The 18398-nt window shown below is 54.2% G+C and overlaps 1 protein-coding gene across 11 annotated transcripts in view; it reads right to left on the minus strand.

The window, feature by feature from the left end:
* MBNL1 (muscleblind like splicing regulator 1) overlaps nucleotides 1-18398 on the minus strand; it is a 49259-nt gene that overhangs the window by 16162 nt on the left and 14699 nt on the right. For 7 of the 11 annotated variants that reach the window (XM_052685357.1, XM_052685362.1, XM_052685368.1 and 4 more), the window contains exons 2-4: nucleotides 15063-15626; nucleotides 4505-4675; nucleotides 2685-2885 (exon numbers count right to left, since the gene is read on the minus strand). In XM_052685357.1, the coding sequence (XP_052541317.1) occupies nucleotides 2685-2885; nucleotides 4505-4675; nucleotides 15063-15236 (546 nt within the window). In that variant the 5' untranslated portion in view covers nucleotides 15237-15626. The remainder of the gene's footprint in view (nucleotides 1-2684; nucleotides 2886-4504; nucleotides 4676-15062; nucleotides 15627-18398) is intronic. The other 4 variants (XM_052685363.1, XM_052685365.1, XM_052685366.1 and 1 more) reach the window with 1 other exon arrangement.

Here is an 18398-nt window from a genome sequence, read left to right on the forward strand (position 1 = left end):
AAGTCTCTGAGAACTTATAAGCTGCTTTTATCCAGAAAAAAAGTGGCATCTGTGAAGCATGCAGGAAACATGTGGCTGTTCTGATTTTCAAATACTTTGAATATAAAAAGATAGCACTCAAAGGGAACAAACAGGGCGGTGAGTGGCTTCTTCCTCCTCCACCTCCCCTCCTTTGAGGGCTCTCTTCTTGCTTACCAGAAGAGCCAACTTCTGTTCAGGATCTCTACGGCTGGGCAGGAACATGAGGGGAGCTGAAGGAAATTCTGAACCCAGGAAATCTCCACCCTGAGCCCAATGCCTTCAGTGAGTGGCTGCTGACCACCTGCACATCTGCTCACCATCAGCATGGGCAGTGCACCCCAAAAGCTTTGGAAGGAGCCGTGCTGCAGGAGCAGGCACCAGCCCAGCCCCACCAGCACCCACAGCTGCCCAGGACGACACTGAGCCCTGCTGCCTTCCTGAGCCCTGGGCACGCGTGCAAAGAGCTCTCCGCTGTGGGACAGTGTGATTCAGTAGCCTGGAACACGTGTGCCAGCTGAATTAACAACCGAGTACATCAGTCTTGAAAATAAGTATTTAAAATTCTAACCAGAACAAATCATATTCCAAGATTAGATGCTAACATCACATGGTTATTTTTTCATGGGACAGCTCATTCCGAGAGAGAGCCAACCATATAAAGCTCTGCAGTCAGGAAGAACAAACGGCAGCACGGTGGCAGTGCAGGGAGCAGAAGCCACGCGCTGCTTGCGGTGTGCCAGCTGCTGGGAGGTAAAATCTTCCCAATCTGCTCTGCATTCTTGTAATCAATAAAACACATAACAATGACCTACTGTTCATAAAAAATATGCGTTGATTCATCATTTGTACACTAAATCTTGACAGCTCAGATTAAACAGCCACTACACTGGACAGCAATGCCACATTCCCTACATATTAAACTACTGAAACTGCATTTGCCAAGGGGAAAAAAGGAGGAGGAGCAGCCCCTGCCCACAGCAGGCACTGCACGTGTGTGGGAGAGGCGTGGAGCTGCAGAACGGCTGCACCGAGGCAGGCTTCTTGTCATAGCAGAACACACAGCTTGAGGAGAGCAGGAGGCTCAGGGAGCTGCAGGGTGAAGGCAGGGCCGTGGGAAGGCCTGCTAGGAAGGCATGGGCTGGGGGGAGAGGAGGTGGGATAGCTCTCCTTCAAGGACAAAGGCATCACTGAGATGCACAGCCAGCTGAGGTACATGCAATCACACCAGAGAAGCTGCCAGATGCTGGCAGGCTGAGATGTCAGGAAATGAGAGGGAACTTGTTTGATTTCAGGTATTTTTGCAGACCTTTTTCTAACTGTGAGAGTAACACTCTCACAGCTCCCTGTCGCATGGAAAAGTGTGGCCCAGCAGCTCAGAACCTCTGACAGAATACGCTGCCAGCAGAGGGCTGGGCCTACAGGCAGTGGCTCACCTGCTGCAGCCCCTTCCCCTGCACCCTTGGCTGCAGGCAGGGTGCTTGGAAATACCCATCTCCAAGTTTTATTTCTGAGCCCAATGTGGTTTATTTAGGAGTTTATCTGACAGCATTTTATTTTAATCCCTTTCCTGTAAATCTCTCCTGTGAAATAAAGAGCAGGCGGAGGAGAAATCTCTTACAGTGGAGGACATGCCTGCCCGGGAAAGCTGCCCCTCCTGCAACCTCAATGTGCTCCAAGGAGCTCCTTCCTTTGATACACCAACTCCATGGGGAAGCGCTGTGACCCTGCAGGAGGGCACCTGTGTGGATGTGGCCCAGGAACACCAGTGCCAGGCAGCTTGCTGCCTTCTGTGCCTCGCACCACACGCTCACAGCATGCTGCTTCTGAGGTGACACCACTGAGGAGAAGGCACTCATGGCCCCCATCAGCAGACGCATGCCCCATCACCGCAGATGCCTAGGCAGGTAGAAAGGCACTACCATTACGGCTGGCTGCACTCTAAAACAGATCCCTGCCACTGCTCCCACCACACGCAGGGATGACCTCTACAACATCAGCTCACCCTGTGCCCCCAGACACCTGTGGTGCAAGGAGCCGGTGGGTACCCCGGGAGCTGCTGGGTGCTGCTTCACATCTGTGCTGGCACCAAGGGCACCACACACAGCATCACACAGCATCACACTGCCTGCTGGGACGTCACCCACCTGCACCACCCAGTACAACGACTGCATGGCACGGCGCTGCCTCCGAGCACGACGCCAATATGGTACCGAGGACACGGCCAAGACTTTCAGATCAGAGAGATTCAGGGCAAGGGGGAGCGAGAGCCAGCGAGGACCAGCGCTTGCCAGGGCCACAGCAAAGGAGCACACAGAGGCGCCGGGCAATGCCAGCAGCACGTGCCCAGAGCAAGAACACGGCAGAGCTGGAAGCGGCTCCCAGCCGGCAGCTGCAGCAGGCCCTGCGCCCGTGCCCATTAGCAGCTGCTGCGCACACATTAATGCGGCCTCAGGACACTCTCAGTGCTCCGCTTCCCTCTGGGCTGCAGGGCCAGGAGCAGAGCCACAAGCACGGCATGGGGCTGCGCGCTCTCCCTGCCCTCAGCCAAGGCAGGACACCATCAGCTGAAGTGACGCTTGCGGTTTGCTTTTGCCAGAGAACTACATTCTCCCTGGCATACGCAGCGGCTGGCACTGCGGGAGCAGCTACCATTGGGCTCCTACCTCCAGCCTGTCCGTCCTCATCAGCTTCTGCGCAGCAGCAGCGGCGGCAGCAGGCACCGGGACACCAGGGTTGCCCGCCACCAGCATGGGCGCGGTGGGCAGGATCTCCGCCGGCACCAGCCCTGGGGACACAGGCCCCAGGTAGGGGTTGAAGGCAGCCGAGGCATTGGTGGCTAGGCTGGGCGCGACGGAGAACATGGGCTGCAAGCAGAACAGAGACACGCGTAAGTACGGGCACCTGCCGCGCTGCCACCCGGCGCTCGTGGGCACGGGACTGGTCTGCGGGTCTCGGAGGAACGCAGCCAAAGCACGTGCAGGTGTCTGGTGCTGGTGAGAAAGGACCGGCACGAGGGCTGCGGCACGCGGCAGCAAGCTGCAGGATCAAGCGCTGCAGCGCGGATCGGGACCTGCTGCCCCACCGAGGGCAGGGCACGGTGCTGGCACGGCCCGTCGGACTCTGCCCAGCTCTTTGTCTCCAGATCCAAATAAAGCAGTTGCTCAAGGCGTTTCCATTTTTCTTCCACGTAAATTTTTAGAAGGAAAAACAACGGAGTTAATGCAACTTTTTTCTCTGTTTCCTATCTATGTAGGCCAGCCAGCACAGAGCACCACATGGCTTTGAGTTCCTGAGGAAATGACCCAATTGTTTGCAAGCAAGGAGCAAGTCTGTCTGAAACACTGCACAAAAATATATGCAAAGGTTACTGGAGAAAGAAAGCCTGATATTTGCATAAACCAGAGGCCTCTCTTCGATGTATTTGCTTTTTCATCCACGTGAACAAGGAAGAAATACGTAAATTTCACAAGAAACAAAATAGTATTAAATTTGCTATTAATTAACCATACTTTTCATTACTGTGTTATCGTCTATGCAATAATGAACCTATTAGTAGGATGATAGAGAAGAATCTTTTAAGCAATGGCTTTCACCATCTGCTGTACGTTGACTTTCAGCTTCTTCATAGCCCCCTTCATAGTAAGACTGCATTGGCACCAGTGCGGCATCACTGTACTCCAGTCAGGAAAGAAAAACAAAACTGTGGCATACTGTGCAGTTGAAAACATACGGGGAGGCAGCTCTGGAGTTAACGCCTGCACAGCAGCACAGTGTGGCCTCACTGGTGCTCACACGGCAGCACGGCCTCAGCTCGCTCCCTCACTTCGGTGTGCAGTTGTATTGAAGGATGCTCAACAGAGCACGGAGAACGCCCTGTCTTCGCACACTGTGGTAACTGCAACCAAAGGCAATTCACTGTGAAGATCCCTCCACAGCGCTTTCTGATCTTCCCAGCTACATACACTTTTTCTTGAAATAGGTGAGGCATAAAGTTCTATGGGAGAAGTTGTATTAAATAAACCAAACAGGCCACAGAGTGCAAGCGGGCCATTCTCTGCATCTGTCCCCCTGCTGCCAGCCCCATGGCTGCAGGCTGAGCTCCATGCATGACTCACACTGAGCTCTGCCCCGCAGCATGCAGCCAAACCAAAGCCCACACAGAGCACCCGGAGGGCTCCCCTAAATGGGTGGAATACAGCCAGCAGGAATCTTCCCCACAATTTCTCAAAGCATATGAAATTGCAAAGGAAATAGCTGTCTACTAAAATCACACACACATCGCTCACATTCCTAAAATTAAGAAATATATTATAAAAAAGACAATTAAATTAACAAGTGAAACAGTGTAGTCTCAAGCAAGGAGGAATTGAGTAGCACAAAGACATGCAGCCCAGCACTGGATTTCCCCATTGGTTCCTGACATCTATGGGCTCCTACAGGCTCCCACCCCCCAGCACTCACTGCCCTGGCCCCAGGCACATACCACAGGCTGCAGCGGGGCTCCGGGCATCATGGCATTGGCAAGCTGCATCTGCTGGGCCAGCATGGCCATGTTCTTCTGCTGGATCAGGTTATTGCGGCCATTGATCTCCAGCTGCGTTTTTAAGTGCGGCGGCGGGTGAAGGTACTTGCAGTTCTCCCTCGAACATCGCCCCTGAGGAAGAGAAGGAGCACAAGAGACTTAGGCAGGCAGAGGCACATCTCCTGGGGAGCCCCCATCAGCCCAACCCAGCCAACCCTGCAGCCCCAGCCCCTTCCAGGGCAGCCAGGTGTGGACGGAAGCGACTGCACGGCTCTGCTACCAGCTGCCTGCTTCGCCTTTCTAAACCACGCATTTTGCAGAGCAATGCTAATAAAATGCTGCTGCTGCTGCTGGAAACCAGGCAAGCAGCAATGGTTGTAAAGTAAACCATGCACATTCCTTACAGGGATGCATTTTGCCCCATGACTGCAGCACATAGTGGGGCTGGAAAAGGCTCACCTGGTGCTGGCCCCACACTGAGCAGCTCTGACCCAATGTACAGCACCAGGGTCACCGGGTGGCACTGAGGCCACTGCAGCCATCTCAGAGCCAGGACAGAGGGGTCACCTGCATGCACTGAGCAGATACATTTCATGCACTGCTTGCAGGGTGACAGAGCAGCTTCAGCTTTCACTGATGAGGAGATAATGCAGTAATGAAAAAAAAAGTTAAAAGGGAGAAGAGAATTGAATCCTCTTCTGGAAAAACAGATCCTTCAAATTACAGTTCTTCTCCTTTACTCATTCCTCTTTGAAACAAATCCAAGCAGGAACAGTGACAAGGCAAAAGAGAGCCTTACGTTCAGTAAAAAAGACATTTTTATCAGGAAACAAATCAATTCAGTGCAGTTTGACCTTATCCTGCAATTCAGCTCAGAACACTGACTGCGCTCTCGTTACAGCAGCTGCCAGCAGCCTGCACTGCTCTCTGTCCTGCAGCCCGGGCACCCAGCTCAGCGCTGCCTGCAGGCCCAGGCTCCTACAGCACAATCTCATGTCTTGCCCGCTGGCTCTGCCCGAGTCCTGCGCAGAAGATGCAGCTGATGCACAGGGCGGCAGCCCTGATGCTGGCTCCCAGCAGTGAGGATGCACACTGTGTTTCTGGGAAGGCAGATTTGTGTCAGCACAGCACAGTGCTGAATGTCACATCTCCCCTTCCCACAGCGGGGCCTACATGGGTGCTTACTGACACTCAGCAGTCACTGTGGTGGTCTAATCAAACCACTCACCTCTGCAAATTCAAGCCACCCTGAAACTGAGCGCAACAGCAGCATATGAGGATGTGCACCGAGACACTGCGGGCTGCCCCTGGCCCAGCCCCCAGCTTCCCCCCGGGAATGGACAGTGCTGCTCTGCCCCCTGTGCCCCACAGCCGCCCCACTGGGGTGCTGGTCCCACCTCCCAGGCACAGGATGAGCAGGAACAGCCCCGTTTTCCAGCTGTCCTGGCCAGGTCAGCTGCTGGATGCTTGTGGGCAGTGCTTCAGAAGCTGTCCCTGTGACCTCCTGGTCCTCACTCAGGCACATAATGCACAACATTCTGAGAGTAAAAGGGGCATCTTTGTGTCTGGATAGAGAAGCAGATGCAAGGTGTCATGGATTTACAGTTATTTAGCACTGCAGACCCACACACTGCACCTGACTGCCAGCTGCAGGCATGGAGCACAGCTCAGCACAGTGTGATAACAAGTCGCTCTCCCTCCTGCTTAGTTCCCCTATTTCAACTGCCACCAGCTGCAGATCTGCTGGGTTCTGCTGAAGCTGCCCAACGGCTGCACTGCAGCAGCATTAACGTTGAGTGTGATGTCCAGGGTCCCAACCTCCTGGTGCCACAGGACAGAACACAGGCAGGTTGGCACACCCTGCACCCAATAACAGGGACCTTGCTTCGAGGAGCCTGGAAACAGTTCTGCGTTACCTAACTCCAAGTTAATGGAAAGAGCACCATAAGAGGGATGGCATAATGGATAGCATCATACACTTGTTAAATAGCCAGCAGGTCTAAAAACTGCTCTCTGCCCTGGGAGGAGGGAGAGCAGCCCCTGCAGGCCATGAGCCTGCTGCTCTGTGTGGGGCTGCTGCCCTGCAGCCCCAGCAGGATGGCCTCCTGCCTCCCCTTGGGCCTGCGCTGCTTTCTTTCTCCACTTTGAAGCAGGCTGCATGCACTCCTAGGTCTGAAAAAGGAGATGCAACTGCTTGCACATGTTTTAGCGGAGCGCTGGTGCGGTGTGTGGCTGTGCTACCTGTGGGAGGCAGGGGGCAGGCAGAGTGGTCACTGGTGATCCCACCATGGGTAAATACGCTGGCACTCACCGTTATGGACACTATATTTAAAACTGAATTGCTATTATACAAAAATAAAACCTTGCTTTTGTGATTTAGGAGCAGGCAGAGACAGCGCACAGCAGGACCCGGCGCACGGCTCTGCAGCACTTGTGCCGTGAGCAACAGTGCAGGGCTGCAGCTGCAAAGCACTGTGCTTCCCTCTGCACAGGGGCACCCGAGAGCAGCCCCATATACCCACTGCTCAACCAAATCATCCTTTGCAAATATATGAAGTATTTTCAGAGTGCTTCTTATTACACAAGCGACCAATGGCCCTCTTCAAGCGGTGCATCTCATCCCAGCACACTGTGCTGCACCCACCTGCTTTACCCACAGCCACCCGAGGGCAGTCCTTCAGGAAACACCATGCAGCTGCCCACATTCTCATTTCCCAGCACTGCAAAATGCTGAGGCCACTCCCTGCTGCAGTGCAGCTCTGCTGTAGGTCAGGTCTGCTGAATGGCCAGGGTTGAAAAGGACCTCAAAGATCATCTAGTTCCAAACCTCTCCTGTGGACAGGGTCACCAACCACTAGACTAGGCTGGCTGCCCTGATGATGTTGCTATGGATGTCCCTTCCCAGCCCTGGCAGCCCCAGCCCTCCTGCCCTCCGAGCAGCACCCAGCTTTGGTGCTCTTCGCAGTGTGGGAAACACAGCTACTAAATGCAAGACCTTAGAGCACTCAAGGAGTGAAACACGTAATAGCATTTCTAACATGCAGAAATAATGCAGGAAACTGAGCAGAAGCCATTGAATTCTTAGCAACAAAACTACCTGGAGCTACCACGCGTTATGCCTCGCCACAACTGCTGAAATGCGCGCTTGTTTCTCAAGGCACAGAACTGCAGTGCACTTAGGACTAATTCAAAACCTGAAGATAGACCCACGGGCTGGCAGCACCCAGCGAGGTGCAACGTGCCATACAGCTGGGATGCAGAACGTGAGCACAGCTGCTTACAGCGCAGCCACCAAGATGCTGCAAAGCCCCAGCAGGGGCCATGTCACTGCCTGGGGTGTGGGGCAAAGCAGGGCACAGGAATGCAGAAGGGCCGAGGGCTGCTGGCTGTGGTGTGAGGCAGGGATAGCAGCAGTTCCTGCAGCACTCCAATACAAACAGGCAGGAGTGCAGCTGTGCTGACAAAGCCATGATCTGGACAGCAGGCACAGAGGAATGCTTTGCTTTATGGTCAGCGCTCATCACCACAAGAACTGTGGAACTTAACTGGGGATGTGTCCTTTACTGTGTAATTTATTAACGTGCAGAATTCAGCAGGCAAAAATTAAAACAATTGCAATTAGTACTTTTTATAGTGCTATGGTGCAGTCAAAAGGAAAAAAAAAGCACAGGCTCCTGCCCATGCTCAGCCAGGCCTGCATGCTGCAGATCACCAGGACTTGCAATTTTGTGAGAAACTGCTTTACATTCCATATCATCCCAGACCAGCTGGGCACTACTGTTATCTACCAGCTTTATGTCTCTTAACTTTTAGAAAAAGGTTCTCTGAAGGAAAGCCAAGCTGTAGTCCTGCCTACAGAGCACACCCTGCTGAGCATCCTGCAGCAGCCACAGCCCCGCAGCACCTGCTCCCCTTTCCAGCTCTGAGGCCAGCAGAACCAACACTGCCACTTACAGAACCAGGGATCGGTGTCACATCAGCTAACTCAGGCCGACCTCCAGCAGCACGGAGCGCTTCAGACACCGCAGCACACAGCAATGCACCGCACCTGGCCCAGCACCAGGAGGAATGCCCCATGCTGTCACCAAGTCCAGGTGACACAGTGAGCCCAACGGGCAGAGCCAAGCAGGGCTGGCAGTCACGCACCATTGCCTCCAGTGCACCTTTATGGCTCCTGCTGCCATTTTTACACACGTGCTCACAGTGGCTCAGTCCTGAGTGTGGGTGCAGAGCAGTGTGGCTGCTCCCTTACACTGCATACAGCTGCCCCAAGGAGTGTCACCCTGATCACCTGTTACTCAGAGGCTGCTTCTGAACTGCATCGCTGCTTTAAGTGCTTACCTACCAAAATCAGCGTTAGTGCCATCTGAAGCTTGCACGCAGCCCGCTGCTCCTGCCAGGTGCACCAAACACCCAGAGAACCACCACCCACCCTGGGCACTCATGGCAGAAGCAGTTCCACTGAGCAATGTGTGCTGCAGGAGCACCCACACAACAGCACCCTGGCGCTCCCTGCACCCCCGCAGCAGCCCCAGCAGTGCAAGGCATGCGGCCCACATGCAGCCTCAGAGCAGCTCAGGGCAGCAGCCCCCAGCTGCTCACATCCCACACAACCACGGGACACCACCCGGCCCACAGAGCATCCTGCTGCCATACGGAGCAGTGCTGGAGGCTCTAGAGCTACGTGCTTCCCATGCTGTAATGGCATTTTGTGGAAGCTTCAGAAGTGGGGGGAAAGTTGAAAGGAGGATCAGATTGCCCCAGTGATGATCTTCTGCATGGAAAACACTGCTACCACATTGCAGCACTCACCAGTGAAGGGACAGCAGCATCAGATGTTGGTAAACAGGCAATGCCAGAAAACCAGTTCAGTATTTGACTGCATAGCCTTCGGGGCATGCATACACAGCAGGAAGGAAAGGCAAGTTTAAATAATAATAGATTGAGAGGGAAAGCAATCACAGCAAGCCAAAACAAAGACAAGATAGGTTAATCGTTTTTTATGGCATAGGCAAACAAAGGAAGAAAAGGACATAATGAGCAAATGGTTACACAGCAAGAAGTGAAAGGACTTGACCATAAACTTTATGATTTAAAAGCTAGTGCAGTGAACGTCTCTGTGTAGTTTGGATTTCGGTGGTAAGCAGAGAACCAGTAACCTTGGTATGTTTGATAATGTCAGGGAAAGGGGAGTCAGAAGCCTTTAAAAGAAGAAAGAGTTTAAGCAAATGAAGGGAGGTGGGGAATGAAGGCAGACATAGCAGGGCTGCTTGGACCAGCAGGGCAGTGCTACGGCACAGCACAGCTTCCCAGGCACAGAAGCAGCCCTGGACAGCACTGGCTGTGCGCAGCACTCCGCAGAGACCCACGGGGGACCTGCAGCGCAAGTGGATAGGCCCAGCAGCGAGCACTTGGTGCAGCCTGCAAACACTGAGCCCAGAGCAGGGAATGTGGGAGCCAGGAGCCCAAAAAAGCTTGGGAACCGCATGGGCAGGAAGGAGACAAACAGCAGAAAGCACTGCTCGGCAGCTGGAAGCTCTTAGAGCACACTGGGGCTCCGAGGGAGTAAGGATGCGAGGATGGAGCTGTCCCTGCTGCTCTGCTCGAGCTGCTGAATGGAGGTCACTGGGTACGAATCAGCGGCAAACACAGCCGGCAGGATTTATTTTTCTAAAGTCATACCATCCCGAGATGTGCCAGAACAGCGCTCTGCAGCCAGAGCTCCCTCTGACTGTTTACTTTGACACCGGCACTGGCAGGCAGAGCAGGGCCTTCCCGGGAAGCAGTGGTGCTGCACCAAGCCCAGAATGATGGGCAGGGGCTGGCTGAAGGCACAGGGCTGCTGGGGAATGCCGGCACATGCTTTTTCTGGCAATATTTTAAGCTATCAGCTGAGCCTGCACTGATATTACCTTGATAATGCCAGCAGGAAGGGGCAGATACAGGTGTCCTTCAATGCACTGAAGAGTTGAGCTCACTTTGGAGCCTGGAGGCTCCGTTAAGCTGTGCCTGTAACCACTTCAGTACAGCCAAGCACTTACCCACGTGCACCTGTTCTGCAAAGTCCCTTTTTCCCTTCCCGTACAGTGCTGTCACAAAGGAAGGCTCATGCGCTCGGTTCCACCCTGCACAGCCCTGCCCAACACCAGCTGGATTTCCAAGAACCACATGGGATGCTGCTGGGCTCACAGCACCACGCAGTCTCAGCAAATACACCTCCACTGCTCCAAAGTCAGAAACCAGATGTAATCCTTCGGTCCTGGATGTGATTTACTTGTTGCTTCCAGCAAACTCAGGAGTGAGCCCTGGCAACAGAGCTTCTGTATTCGGGAGAACCGAGGAACTCTGACTTGGGGTCAGCCTCGAAGGACAGAGGCCTGGCAGGCTGCTGCCAGTCACAGGACAGCTCAGGCTGGAGGGGCCCTCAAAGATCCTCCCGTGCCGAGCCCTGCCATGGGCAGGCTGCCAACCACTCCATCAGCACCCATGGCCCCATCCAACCCGGCCTGAACGCCTCCAGGGATGGGGCACCCACAGCTCTCCGGGCAGCTGTGCCAGCGCCTCGCTGCCCCCTGATAAAACATTTCTTCCCAACATCCAACCCAACTTCTCTCTTGTACTGTAAAGCCATTCCCCTCGTCCTGTCACACTGTGTAAAAAGCCGGTCCCCTCCTGCCTGCCAGCTGCCTTAAAGAACTGGAAGGCTGCGATGAGGTCTCCCTGCAGCCTTCTCTTCCCCACACTGAACAAACCCGGCTCCCTCAGCCTTTCTGATGGCTCATTTGCAGGCTCAGGACAAATGGCAGAGTTCCTTTCACATGAGGTATTCTGATTGTAGGCCTCCTTACGTTTTTTCCCACAAATTACTTCAGAAATTTCCTCCTTATTTTGGCCGTGCACAGCAGAGCTCCTCGCCATACACATCAGCAGCCCGCAGCCGAGCAGCAGAGCCGGTGCCGAGCAGCCTGCGCCCCCCTTTGCCCCCTGTGCTGGAGCTGTCCTGCTGGCAGGCACACACAGGCTGAAGAGGAGACAAATCTGCCCGGCTATGGTCAGTACGGCAAAGCGGAGCTGACTGAGGAATCTGAGCAGTGTTCACACATTCAGACTTCTCTCCAAGGTTACTCTGTGAGCTGCATGCCCCGAGCCCGGCACGCTGCTGGGTGCTGCCTGTGCCTTACCTGCGCAGCACAGCATCGCACACACAGGCACTGAGGCCTGCTGCCATGCTCTTCAAGCAGGTGTCTGCATCTTTTTCCTGCCTTAATGAAGACAAAACGATCTGCCATTCTCACATCTTTGTTGCAATCAACTTACTGCAATCTTCTTTTCTTTCTATGTGAATAAGTAGGGTCTGGACCCTGCACTCTTCTGCACTCTAATGCAATAGGCAAGGATAAGTCAAAAATGTACTCTTGCTTTCTGAAGCAGTGCCAAAGGAGGGAGATGATAACAACATCTGTGAGGTGGCAGCAATAGGGCGGTCACAGTGTCATCTGCGATAACAATATTGTTAGCCATTTTTAAGGCCGCTCTACAAAAAGTGAAACGTCATTATTAAAGAGTTCAGGAGTTTGGCTTCTGAGACGTGAGCCGTTCCCCAACCAAACAGTGACACCTGGCACAGCAGCAGCCAGACACAGGGCAAGGGAGCTGCCTGCTGCCACGGCAGGACAGCCTGGAACTGTTCTGACAACTTGGAAATAACAGAGGAACGAGGATGTTTGAGACTTGTCCTCTGCTGCAGGAAGAGCACGGCCGAGCTCTCACACAGCACTGGGACATCCAACAAACACGAAGCCGCAGCCCTAGTGGCAAAGAACTTAGGAGAACTGAAAGCAGCCGTGCCCACAGTGTGCACCAGCTGTAAAGCAGCGAATGAATCACACCACATCCTTACACCAATGGGGCTCACATTAGCGAGAACCAAAGCGGTTTGGATGGAGGCAGCTCGTACTCCACAGAACGGCCATCAGGAGTGGAGAAGCACCTGCTGACAGCAGTGCCGAACGCAGCGGCCACAGCAAACACGCTCTGAATCCAGGTCACTCCTTTTCCCATTGCCTTCCTCTGTGCTTTTAAATTTCTGAACTGCACGGTAGGAAAGGCAGCAGAGCAGCACAGGAGGTGGCACACGGCTGCAGGCAGGTCCTGCAGCACACAGCCGTCCCTCTGCACAGCATCCCCAGTGCGGCTCTCGGGAAGCGACCAGAACTTGAGCAGTGAATCCTACTTGGGCAGATTTTTCCAGGAAAATATAAAAAAAAAAAGTGTTGTAATATGATGCATAAAATCAGACTTCTGTTGCAAACCAGTTTCCTGACTTGGGACCTCAAGAGCATATTTTTGTTGTGGATAGTTCAACAGGCTTTGAGGCGTCCAAATTTAGGAAGAAAATCTGATGGAATTTGAACAATGCAGAGCCAGAGCTGGAGCTGAATCAGCCACTCCAGCACCCAACCAGAACGCTCAGCCTCAACCTTTCTGTCTTAAAGTGACCCCAAAGCCACCCAAGGGCTGGCCCCCACACACACCCCTTGCCCAGCCTGCCATCTTATGTGCAGGTTTTATATTTTTGTTGCCATCTTTTTTTACGTTTTATTAAAAAACTTAAGTAAATATAAGAAGTTTTGTTACTCACATACATGATTTATATTATATACTTCATACATGGCCTGAGACAATTCCCCTTCCCCTGATGTGGCCCAGAGCAAGCCCAAAGGTTGGACACCCATGATCCACATTGAATGAGTGAGGCAGTAAAAGTTACAATGTCCCAAAAGAAAAACCTCTTTTTTTGTAACCTACTCACTGAGCTTCCAGAGCCAGACCAACTTGGCAAAACACTTTTCTGAGTTGTTTTTGCATAACATCTTATGTTTGTGATACTGCAGCAAACATAACACAGTGACCAGAGCTTGTTTAGCTTAGCGTGTGCAGAAATCTGCAAAAATCTGAAACACAAACACAAGGAGTAACTGCTGGGACTGGACGGGGAATTCAGTGCTGAGATATATTGTTTTCTCTTTGATAAAGACACTCTCCCACATTAGACAAGCTACCTAACCTAATAAAAAGAATAAAACAATACAGAGCCATTACTGTGGCCCAGCCCCAAGCCAGCAGCACGCCTTTACCATGAGCACAAGTAAGCACTCCTGTGAAGCAGTGTATTTCTTGCATATCTGGCTGGGAATCCTCCCTGGCTTACAACTCAATTAACCACACTGACTTGATGTGGGCAACAGAGCATCCTTCCTCAACAGAACACCCTGAAGCAGCACAGCACCATAACATCACCTACGGCCATTATCCAGGGCTCGCAGCTCCTGACAGAGATGATAATTATCTCCTTCATTAAGGCACAGAGGAACTCTGCCGAGGGGCAGAGCAGCGGCAGTGCAGTGCCACTCAGAACACCCAGCCGGGCGCATGGGCCGCACCAAGCGCAACAGCACCCAGCATGGGCTTCTGCCGTCAGTGACAAAGTGAGGACACCATGTGCTATAATTATTGCTGTTTTACCATTGAAGAAGCAACACAAACACCTTTCAGTTCCCATACACAGAGCAGGCTGGCGCGGTGAAGCTGGGCATTTTGGACCTGGGGACATCCTGAAGGCTCACATCTCCCCACCTGAGCCAGGTTTGAAGTTCAGATCTGTCACTTTGTACAAGCCCACCACAGGCCCTGCTGCTGCAGCTGCCCACTGCTCCTGGGGCTGGGGCTGACTGGGAGAAAATTACGCAGAATGAAGAGACCAATATTTCTGCTTCCCAACTTTTGATTTTTATGTTTACGTTGAACTAAAATGCCCATCCTACAAACGGCGCTTTATGTGCTAAGATAATTGAAGTTACCAAAAAACAAGAGAAGGAGCTGCAAACACACATTTTCAGCACTGACTGCTACAGCCAAGATACACAGAGCCCAGCTCAGGCCCAGCCCCAGCACCGCACTGTCACCTCCCTGCACCCAGGGGCACCACGCACCGCTGGGAATCAGCCCTCCCCACACCTGGGCCTCAGTGGGAAACAGAAACTAACCGTGTGTCCCGAGCAGCAGCGTAAGCACAGCATTCAGGACACCCACGGAACACGGAGGGAAAGCACTGCTCCAAGATGTGCATGCCGCTGCTGGGGACAGCACAAGCCTGCCTGCAGCCATGGTGGGAACCAATCACCATATTGCTTACGCATCTGTGCTATTAAGAACAGCGAGTCCCCACAGTGACTTAGCTGTTTCTGAACGAAATGCCCTCTACTCCATCTACACACAGAGCAATCTGGGGCCAGAGGACTCCTGGCTGCAGCCACACCAGCTGACCCCAGCCCTGCGGAGCTCATTCTGTGCCAGTCCATCGTTCCCTGGGCCCGGAGAACGACAGCAGCCCTCAATGCCAGCAGCAGCAGCACATCCCGAGCGCAGGCAACCGCACTCCCTGGGGCTCCGGGGTCTCCACCACCGTGCCTGCTCCTCCTTACAGCACGCCCTTGGAAACAACGTAACGCTTACTCACTTTCAATGAATCGAAGCAGGCGATGACACGTCCGTTTTCCACCTGGCAGCTTTTCGACGGGTGTGCAAATTTACATTCCGTGTCCGGCCGCGAGCACGTCCCTCTCTGGAACTCCCGGCACACCTCCAGCGTGAGCCACTTGGTGTCGCGGATGGGCGTGACACTGACGGCCATCGTTAGGTCCTACGGGGTCAACGTCCAACACAGCAGCGGGGCCGAGCAGAGCGGCTCCAGGCGGTTCCCGCTCCGCTAGGGGCACATGGGGCCGGGGGCGCCGAGTGGTCACCACGCGGGGGGAGGAGGGGAGGCGGCCGGGCTCAGCACCCCATGGCGGGGCCGGGGCCGTTCGGGGCGGCCGCTGGGGGGCACGGGCGGCTCGGAGCGGGCGGGGGCGGCCGGCTGCGCTCCGCCGGAAGGCTCCGGCTTTCCCGGCAAACTTTTACTGGGACGCGGAGGCGGCCCGGCAGCGTCTCTCGGTTACGGGTGGCGGCGGCTCCGGGTGCCGCTGCGGGCGGCACGAGCGGGGCGAAGCGGCGCGGCGTCGGGCGGGCCCTCAGGGCCGACCTGCGGAGAGAGAGGACAGCGGTGAGTGCGCCCGCCGCGCCACGTGACCCGCCGCGCGACGGAGAGGCGGCCAATCGCGCGCGGCGTTGCAGCGGCGCTCCGGGCGGCGAGCCAATGGCGTGGGCCGTCTTATGAAAGGTCGCGCCTGTCAGACGCTCACCACCGCCGCCGCCGCGCCGGGTACAGCAGCGCGGGACGCGCTGAGCGCCGCCGCCTTCGCCCCCTCCCGCCGGGGCTCCGGGCCGGGTTCCCCCGTCCGTACCGCTGGGCCCGCACCCGGCGCTTAAGCGGCGCCCGTCCGGGGCGGCGGCGCGCGGTCCCCGCGGCCTTCAAGCGCCGCCGTGCAGCGCCTTCCGCACGGTGCGCTCTGACGGGAGAGCGAATCCACGAGGAGCCCCGAGCCGGGGCGCGACGCAGCACGGCGGACCCGCACGGCGCCGCGGCAACGGCGGGGAGCGACGTGGGACGTCCTGCCCCCGATCCGCGCCAAACGCTCATGTGCACAGGGAGAAGCGCCGCGCGTTCTCTATGCGCCAAAGCCGAAGCCAGGTCAAAGCCACGCCGTGCCGAGCTCGCCCCGGCCAGGAAAGAAAGCTACGCACGAAGGCAAGGCGGCGGATTACAGAGCGAAAGCAGATGAGAACCCCGCTCTGCGGCGGCAGCGAATCCGGTGACGCTCAGGAAGCGGCGCGATTCGCCCTCAGAGCCGCGGCACGCACTCTCTTAGCGGCCGGAGCGGCCGCCGCCCGCAGGGAAACGCTGCAGGCCGGGCCGGGACCAAGCGGGGCTGCGCGCACGGCGCTGAGCTTCGCCCTGCGCTCTGCCGGCCCCGAGCAGGGCAGTTCCGAGGAGCTGTGCGGCCCCACAGGGAAATCGTCTGAATGAGAAGAAATCCTGTCTGCGCAGTTTCTTGAAGAAAAGACGCTTTGTTGGACTTTATCTACCCGAAAGCAGCCAGAAACGACAGCCTTTAAAGCAATCCTCTGGCAGGAACAAAAACTGCTCCGGGCCGGCGGCGCGTGCTCAGTTCTCCACTAAACAAACTGGAGGAAACCCTCGGCACACAATTACAACTTTTAATTTGCATAAACTGTGCTCCTATCACTTTGAAATTCTCCTGTGATATTCCAAGCCAACAAAGATGTCACCCGGCGAGCCTCAAATCCTAAAGGATACCATCGTCTCTGAGAAGCCAGCAGGCCCATAAGATGTCGCTTTGGAGGTGTCTGCACTCAGCTGGGAAACACTGCAACAAGTCCAGAGGGCAGAAGTGGCTGTGAGGGAGCACGGGGCAGAATGGATGCACATCTTTGTGATTTACCTACGGGCTGTCCCTACCGCAGGAGAACTTCACACACACACAGGCCATGTGGAACTGCCTTTTTTTTTTTTTTTTTTTTTTTTCCCCCAGATGTTTTGCCACTTGTCCTGGGACTGCCAAGGTATAACTTTGTATTCACTGAGAAAAATAAATACAAGTGGTGAAAACAAAGTTTGAGACATCAAAAGCAAATAAAGAGGCTATTCTCAGAAAGGGCAGAAGCAGAAGTAGGCTAAGTAACACTGAGCAGTCATTCCTTAAGGGGGTAATGGAGATGATTCAGTTGTCTGCTGAGCTGGGTCGATGAAAATTATTAAGAAACAGCTTCAAAAAATCAATGAAATTGCAATCTGAAAATGCCCAACAGAAAAAGGAGCACATGGTTACAGTGTTCTGCTTAAATGGGTCCGATTTTTATTACTTCCCGTTGTTTCTATAAGGACATGTTGTGCAGTGGGGTTAACGATGCTCTCTTCCTCCTCGTTACAGTCCTTGACACAGCAGCAAGGCGCTGGAAGCGGCTCTGCAGGAGCCATTGTTTTCACTCTTCCTGTAAGGGGATGGCTGGGCATTCCTGTCTTCTCTATCTCAACTCACACACGTCTCTTAAAGAAAGAGGTGCAAGGCTGCATGATCAGAACGAGCAACGATAACAGCACGGCAGCGACGGGCGCTATTTTTGTGCTCACAGAAAGTGGAAGCTGCAAAAGGAGTCTCAGTGACACGGGAACTGTCAGTGAGAGCAGATAATTACAAAACATGGATCCATCCTCATGACAATGACTCTAATGAGATAGGAAATGGGATAAAATCAATATCCTATTTACACTGTCGGTACAGTTCAAAGCCTGAAACTGCCAAATAGCTGTCTTTTAAATAAAGAAATACAAAAATTACCGACTGCCTTAGAGTATTTTCAAAACTCCTCTGCCAAATGCAAAGTTTACCAATAACATATCTCAGCGTAAAATTTGGAAAAGATGCGGCAGTTATTCATGGCACAACTGAGGGCTGCAATTATAGCACCATCATAAAATTAAGCCGAAACAACGAGCTAATTAACATCTTGGCCACCTAACAGCGAAGGATCGGTTAAAGAGAAACATCCTCTAGTCAACTCCGCTGCTGAACAAGCGCCCTGTACTGCACCCACAAAACCACTCTCCGTGCCGCCAGGGCAGCAGGCAGGGACGCAGCAGGGCAGCAGGCACAGCCAAAGGGACGCTGCTCCCCAGTGCTTCTGTGTTCACCCATTACAGCTGCAGCGAGGGAACTGCCAGCCACACGCCGCTCCTCGAGATGCATCTCGGAGCCCCTCACCCGGCAGCGACTTACAGCCCTGTCAACTGCAGACACATCAGCACTGAACTGCACAGCAAGTCCCACACCGAGATTGTGAGATACCAGCCAACATTCAGAGGGATTTAGACAGGCTGAACCTCTGGGCTGAG

Source organism: Tympanuchus pallidicinctus, unplaced genomic scaffold (genome assembly GCF_026119805.1).
Source record: "Tympanuchus pallidicinctus isolate F22 unplaced genomic scaffold, pur_lepc_1.0 scaffold22, whole genome shotgun sequence".
Classification (NCBI taxonomy): Eukaryota; Metazoa; Chordata; class Aves; order Galliformes; family Phasianidae; genus Tympanuchus; species Tympanuchus pallidicinctus.